We start from the raw sequence: 8,216 nt of genomic DNA, 5'->3' as shown, positions 1-8,216 counted from the left end.
TCCTCCTCCTCCTCCTTCTCCTTCTCCTTCTCCTTCTCCTTCTCCTTCTGGCTTCTCCTTTTGTCTTCTACTTCTTCTCCTTCTCCTTCTCCTTCTTCTTCTTTATTTTTGTTTTTATTTTTTACGATCGAAAAACTAGAAGGTTAGATCGTCCCAATTGTTCATTGAGATATAATTGATATAAAATTTATCAAAGATATAATATATTTATTTTTTTAATAAAGGATTAGAAAATTAAGATTGAAATACATACACTAAGGAACCATAGAATGTTCTTCTATCTACTCACATTCATAGTGGAAGTTAGATCTCTCTCCATTGGGGCCCAGTCACTTTGCCTCAATCGTACATTCTATATTTTTTCTAATCATGTTGTTATTGTTCTCACTTGTCTTACTTTGTACAGACAAAGTCGAAAAAACAATTAAATTCCAGTCCCAACGATTGAGATCTTAGCTTGGTAGCATTGGTAAGAATTTGCTTCTTATCTCTTGTATTGAAATTACTATTTCAACTCACAATAAGTGTATATGATGACGATTTCTAAAAATAGTATGGCATGAAATTATTCCTATTAGGAGGATATAGACATGAAACCAACTTAACAAATTACTTCTTTCACCTTGTTTATCAAGGGATTCGGCTGAACCCCAAGCATTGAATTGCATGTTGACCACTTCCCACTATAAAAGAATACCAAGAGAATAATAGAAACCAAAAGAAAAGGGAAAAACCGAAGATAAAAATGGGAAAGATAATCATGAGGAAAGATTTGAAATTGAAACAATGGGCACTATGTGCATTGTTCTTACTAGCAGAAGTGGCGAAGTGGCAGAAGCTGGTGTCTTCAACGTGATAAACTATGGTGCAATAGCCGATGGCAAGACGGATATCAGTAAAGCACTGATCTCAGCTTGGACAGCATCATGTAAATCAAGTGAGCCAAGTAACACAGTACTCATACCCAAAGGGACATATCTCTTAGGTCCAGTGATCTTGCAATATTGCAAGAGTCCTTCAATTGGGTTACAAATTGAAGGAGTCCTACAAGCTCCACCTGATCCTGCTGTTTTCAATGGTGATTGGATTGCTTTTCTGAATGTTAAAGGTTTGACTATTTACGGTGGAGGAACAATTGATGGTCGAGGTCAACGGGCTTGGACAGACAACAGATGTGGCGAAAATCCTAATTGCAAGCCGTTCCCTACTGTGAGTTTTTCTTACTTATGGAGTTCTACTAACTTCTATTATTTTACAAACAAAAAGATAAATTTCTACTATTTTAAGGTTGCATTTGGTAAACACATTCTATATTAGGTGATATTTTTTTTTTATCACGGAATATATGCCAAAGACAAAGTAAACTTCAATATGTTTCAGCTTTCTTTCTTGGTGGCACAAACCATAATCAACGCAAGGGTCTAGGAAGAATGGACATATGGTTTCGAGTCAGAAATGAACTAGTTTAAATTCAGTTCTTGTTGCTATTCTAATCTTTTGATGGCTGCAGAATATAAAACTCAACTACGTCGACAATGCTGTGATTCGAGACATAACCTCAGTAAACAGCAAATATTTCCACATTGGTATTTTCCAATGCTCTAACATGCACGTCGAACACGTCGCGCTATCGGCACCAGCAAACAGTCGTAACACTGATGGCATCCACATATCAAACTCGGCGGGGATCAACATTACCAACGCGAGGATTTCAACCGGTGATGATTGCGTCTCCATTGGCCCCGGCACTCTAAACATACATGTCACCAAGGTGATATGTGGACCAGGACATGGCATCAGTGTGGGAAGCCTCGGCAAAACGAATGGTAGAGAGGAAGTAAATGGTGTCTCTGTGAGGAACTGTACCTTCATCAACACTCAAAATGGGGTAAGGATCAAAACATGGCCTTCTTCACCAGCTACCGGTGTTGCTTCTGGTATTGTCTTCGAGGATATCATCATGGAGAATGCCTACAATCCAATAATCTTGGATCAACAATACTGCCCGCATTTCCAATGCAACAAACAGGTACGGAAATGTGAATTACGAAGCCTTTTTTTCTTAAAATTTATTTGACTTTATCATTTCAATTTAGCAATGACACTTTTTTTTGATAGATTTGAGACTTCTGAAGTTACCAAGTTCACGCAATTCTCCTTTTTTAACTCATTTGATGATCTGTTCTTATGTAGACTCCTTCGCATATTAAGATCATCAACACCAAGTTTAACATGATAAGGGGAACAACACCATCTCAAGTTGCAGTGATTATCGCATGTAGCAGTGCACAACCATGTGAGAACTTGGAGATTGGAGACATAAACTTGAGGTACACTGGAACTGGAGCAGTTGAGGCTGAGTGTTCAAACGTGAAACCTATTCTTTTTGGCCGGCAAATCCCACCTCTCCATTGTACTTAACCATCTTAGCGAAGCAAATAGTGGGACTACTTAGGTTGCTAACATAGAAAATAAAAGTTTCAATGTATGCATCCATGACACCATGGTGGTGCAGCACTGTTGTGCTTGAGGTTCACCTTCTTGCAGTAAACAATAACTTGGAAGGCAGATATGTTCTGCGTACGTGGGTTCAGATTAGCCTAGAATCCAACTTTACATTGATTTAGTTAAATATATTATCTTGAGTCCTCTGGACTTATTCTTGAATGTAGGTCACTTGACTAAACTAAATAAAATTATTATCGCTTGTCTCTATTTTTATACTTGGTTACACTGCGCGTATGGAGTTTTTCCTAACAAAAAAATAATAATTGAAAGCATAATTTGGATCTAACACATAAATTTCATTTGTCAATTGTGCATTCTAGCAATTGATCTTCAATTTTTCTACCAAAAAAAAAAATTTTGATCTTCAATTTTGAATTTCACCACCAACACGAATTTACAATTATACGATCTGCCGTAAACAATAACTTGTGATGGATATGACAAAACCAAAGGAAAGAAGAAGAAATCACGCGGAATATACTATAAAATCAAGGGAAAATGTAAAAAAATAAAAATTAAACGCAAAAAATTGCAACTTTCACTTATCAAAAGGCAAAATAAGGGGCAAAGAAACTTCTATGTCATATCAAAATCCATAATGCATGAATTTGGTATGTAAGAAGTCGATTTCAAGCCAATATTGAATGAAGAAGAAACTTTTCTAGATAGATTAATAAAAATTAGAAAGAAAAAAGAAAACAATACCATATCATACAGACGAAACTAGATCTGATGTATGGGACCACGTCCGTATCAATAAGGTGCCATGATTAAATGAAACTCAAGTAAGTCTGACATAGCTTGTGGGTCCCACAATAGTAGAATTAGACTGAACTAAAAACAAGGAAATGACCATCATAATTTTCTGAATGCGGATATATTAATATTCGCATCTTAGAGTGTGCCCTGCATAAGAAAATAGAGCGGGCCCGCAAGCCCATAAACTAGACTCATTAATATATGCATATATATTAGAATATAATAAATCACGTAATGTGGTATTACACACACATAGTTGACGGGACAGAGGAGGGGGTGTGACACCTCCGTCTCCCCCCCACCTACATGGTAAATTCTTAAAAGAAAGGTAACATGATGTGTTATGGTGTTATATGTATATTATATATTAAGATAGCAGAGAGAGAGAGAGGATTAAATTGAAGGGGGTGGTTATGTGCGTAAGAAGATTAAAGCATAAGAGAGGTAAATAAAAGAGACGAGAGAGAAAATTAGGTGTTCCTTTGTGCGTGGAAGCAAGAAAGAAAGAGAAGAGACAAGAGACAAGAGAGAGGAGAAGTGGAGAGGAGAGAGAAGAGAAAGAACGTGGGGAGTACAGAGAGAGAGTATAGGAGAAGTTAAGAGGAGAAAGAGATACGAAGAGAGAGAGAGAGAGAGGATGAAAGGTACAAGAGGAGAGAAAGTATAAGGTCGAAATATTGTTTGTGGCTTTGTGCGTGGAAGTGAAGTGGAGAGTAGAGAGAGAGAGTATAGAGAAAGGTGGAGTGGAGAGAGAAGAGAAAAAAACGTAAAGATAGAGGAGAGAGAAAGTAGAGGAGAAGCTTTCCACATGAATTGAAATAGTCAAGGATAATTCGGAATACAGGAGAGATGATAGACTTTTAACTGAGGCAAGATCGAGAGACGAACATGGAACAAGAATAAGTAAGTGATATTGACAAACCTATGTATGTTATAAGTGGGTGATTCCACTTAGTAGACACGTAGCAATCACATATTAATATAAAATCTATCTTATCTATTCACTTATACAATTTACGGAAATGTATGATATATTGCTTTGTGAATGGAATAAAAAAACATGGGATCGAATGACAGCTTAAGAACTTGATTGATATGCTTGAATTGAAATGATAGTATTCTTGAAGGGTTAATTCAGATTTTGAATTGATGTTTGAGCTTGTTAAATTCAGAATTATCATGCATGTTTTCTTTTGAGATTGTATGTACTTAATTAGATACAGTTGAAAACTCAAATGAAAACATAATAGGACTTTGGACTGTATACATGTGTTTATGAGCCAAATTGTAAAACCGATTATCTGTTTTCATCCTTAAGAAATGTTTAGTTTAGTATTGTTTTTAGTGGCTATAAACAAGTTGATAAAGAGAGAAATTGTCACGTGCCCAGTTGACAAATGGCTTTCACACGCTGGCAAGTCTCACACTTGGCCACAAAATCTTCTACATCAACCTTCAAACCAATCCACATCTTGTACATCTTGGTGCTTCCAGGGTGTACTGTGAAAATAGATTGGTGTGCTTCCTTCAAAATCTCCTTCTTGATTTCAACATCCGAAGGCACACAAAGTCTTCCTTTAAACAGTAAGGCACCGTCCATAGATATACTAAAAGTCGAGGATTTGAAGAAATCTTCTCAATCTTTTCTTTCAATTCCTGATCAGAAGCTTGCAAAGCAACAATTCTGTCTCTAAGGGTGGATCTTGTTGACATAGCAGAAAGAACAAAATCCGAACCTTTAGGGATAATTTCCAAACCAAGATCCAAAATCGAACACAACAATGCTTGACTCAAAGCATTCAAATCAAATTCTTTTCTTTTACTTTTCCTACTAAAAGCATCAGCAACCACATTCGCCATACTAGGGTGATACTGAATGTCACAGTCATAATTAGAAACCAATTCCAACCATGTTCTTTGTCTCATATTTAACTCTTTTTGGGTAAAGAGGTACTTCAAACTTTTATGATCCATGAAAATAGCGATTTTCTCACCATAGAGGTAATGTCTCCAAATCTTCAATGCGAAGACAACTGCGGCAAGCTCCAAATCATGAGTGGGATAATTCCGCTCATAATCCTTCAATTGCCAAGAAGCATAGGCTATGACTTTACCATGTTGCATCAACACGCAACCCAAACCAATCTTTGACGCATCAGTATAGACTGTCAAACCGCCGGAGTCATCAGGTATAGTCAAAACCGGGGCACTTGTCAATCTATCTTTCAACTCTTGAAAATTCTTCTCACAAGCGTCAGACCAAAAAAACTTATCTTCTTTTCTAGTTAGCTTAGTCATAGGGGTAGCCAACCTAGAAAAGTTCTCAATAAAACTTGTGTAGTATCCCGCCAATCCAAGAAAACTTCTTATTTCCGTAACAGTCTTCGGTCTTTCCCAATCGGCAACTGCTTATACATTTTCAAGGTCAATACGAATACCTTTAGTTGAAACCACATGGCCTAGAAATACTACTCGTTTGAGCCAAAAATCACACTTGCTAAACTTAGCATAAAGCTTCTTTTCTCCCAGTCTTTGCAAAGTGAAATTTAGATGCCTAACATGCTCTTCTTCATTCTTCGAAAAAATCAAGATGTTGTCGATGAAGACTATCACAAACTTATCAAGCACATCATGAGATACTCGGTTTATGAGGTCCATGAACACACCAGGAGCATTAGTTAAATCGAAAGGCATGACTCTAAACTCATAATGTCCATACCTTGTCCTAAAAGCTGTCTTGAAAATATCACTTGACTTCACTTTCAACTGGTGATATCCAGATCTCAACTCAATCTTTGAGAACACGGCTGCACCTTTCAACTGATCAAAGTGGTCATCAATCCTAGGCAGCAGATATCTATTCTTGATGGTCAACTTGTTCAACTCACGGTAATCAATGCATAGACACATACTACCATCCTTCTTCTTAACAAACAAAATTGCAGCTCCCCAAGGTGATACACTAGGCTATATAAAACCTCTATCTAAGAGCTCATTCAGCTGGTTTTGTAGTTCTTTCAGTTCGGTAGCAGCCATTCCATATGGAGCTTTAAATACCAAAGCATCTCTAGGGATTAGATCAATAGAAAATTCAACATCCCTATCAAGGGGCAGCCCTGATAGATCATCAGGAAAGAGATCAACAAAGTCACAGACAACATTGACTTCTTCTATCTTCTTTTCTTCCTTAACCTTGCTTTTAGATGAAGCATCTTCCACTAATGCACAGACTTGCATCAATGCGGTCAAGGTCTTCTCACCAATTCTTCCTCTTTCACATTGAAATTCAAAAACTAAACTTCCACAAATATGAAGCTGAATTCTCTTTGAAGAACAAAGAATTACAGCTTTATGGGCTGTCAACCAATTGATTCCCAAAATGATATCAAAGTCTTTCATATCGAGAAGTACTAAATTGGTTTCCAAGTTCTTCTCACCAACCAAAACAAGACATTTAACTAACACTTTATCTAGTTTCACAACAGATCCAATAGGAGTACTAATCAATAAACAACTAGATAGATTCTCAGGTGTTAGGTCAGTCTTCTTAATGAATGCAGATGATATGAACAAATGTGATGCACCTGTATCAAATAAAACAAATGCAGGTATAGAAGCGACTAACAATGTACATGTTACCACATCATGACTTGCATCTTGTTCAGTACCGAAAATACTAAACACTCTACCGAAGTGAGGGGCATGAGCACTCTTTGCTACCAGAGAAGACTGTTGAACTGGCCTCTTTGGACAAGCATGAGCGAAGTGACCGGTCTGCTTATAGAAAAAGCAAACAGAGTCCTTAGGTCCAACTGGGATAGCTGCAACAGGGGGCTTCTGAACCAAAGGTCTAGAATTTGCATTCACAAGCCTAGCATTAGGAATATTCACAGATTTTCTATTCCCACCATACTGACTATGCTAGTCGGCTTGCTGAAATCCAGGACTCTGACCTACACTCCTAGGCTGGAAAGTAGGAGTAGGGTATGGTATAGGTCTAACAAAACGCTGCTCCGTACGGTCAACTAATCCAGGATTCCTTGACTACCAAGGTCTTTGCACATGAGCACTCTCCTTCTCAGTCTCTTCCAAATTCTTCGAATTTTGAACCACTTGAGCATAGCTCTCAATAGGCTGGACAATGAGATATGCTCGATTGCAGGGTCGCAATCCTTTAAAGAATTTCTTTGCCTTAGCACGGGTAGGCATCAAAGAGTCAGGAGCAACGAAGAAGAGTTGTTCGAATTTCTGTTGGTATTCCAATACAGACAAGGATCCTTGCATCAAAGTCATAAACCGCTCCTAGCACCTCACGGCCGGAAATATTCTGGAAGCCTCTTTGAAGTTTCCCAGCCCCCGCCTCTTCTAAGATAGTCCAGTGGAGGTCCACCGCATCGAGCGAAGCCCCTCGTGAACAAATCTTTTGGGCTGCAGATGATAGAAAGCTTTTTCTAACTCTCGCAGCCATTTGTTCGAAAACAAGGCATCTTTGGACACTCCGGTGAAGGTGGGCACTTGCAACTTCAAGAAACTCTCCATCAAACGTGTATGAGGAGTTCTAGCCAACCTTTCCGCATTCGGGACTGCGGCATGATGATTCCCGTTAGCACTAGCACGAGTCTCATTGTGCAGAGTCATGAAACTCATCAGCATCTGATTAAATTGATTTGCTTGCTATTGCATCATATTGCCCATGATGTTGGCAATATCACGGAAACTTCCGATGTTAGAGGCACTGGGTATATCATTGAGTATTTTGATCACCAGTGTGGGTCTGCTGATCAGAACCACCAAGGGGTATCTCAGAACCATCGAGGGGTATCTCAGAACCACCAAGAGGTACCTCACCATTCATGTGGCTACTGGATCCACCACGACCACTTCTCAACAGAACCATTCAGCAAAACCGAAAACATCAAAAACACCGAAAATCGAAGATTCAACATAAT

The 8,216-nt window shown here is 38.3% G+C and overlaps 1 protein-coding gene across 1 annotated transcript; it reads left to right on the top strand.

The window, feature by feature from the left end:
- The first annotated feature begins 745 nt into the window (after positions 1-745).
- LOC149002599 (exopolygalacturonase-like) lies at positions 746-2,421 on the top strand. The gene is given in 4 exon segments (XM_089138742.1): positions 746-791; positions 794-1,209; positions 1,511-2,029; positions 2,194-2,421. Coding segments are annotated over 4 exon segments (1,209 nt in total).
- The last annotated feature ends 5,795 nt before the right edge of the window (positions 2,422-8,216 follow it).

This window comes from Hakea prostrata, chromosome 10 (assembly GCF_041222555.1).
Source record: "Hakea prostrata isolate BN-2017 chromosome 10, UWA_Hpros_2, whole genome shotgun sequence".
Classification (NCBI taxonomy): Eukaryota; Viridiplantae; Streptophyta; class Magnoliopsida; order Proteales; family Proteaceae; genus Hakea; species Hakea prostrata.
The sequence above is the reverse complement of the archived record's forward strand: the minus strand, read 5'-3'. Positions and strand labels throughout refer to the sequence as shown.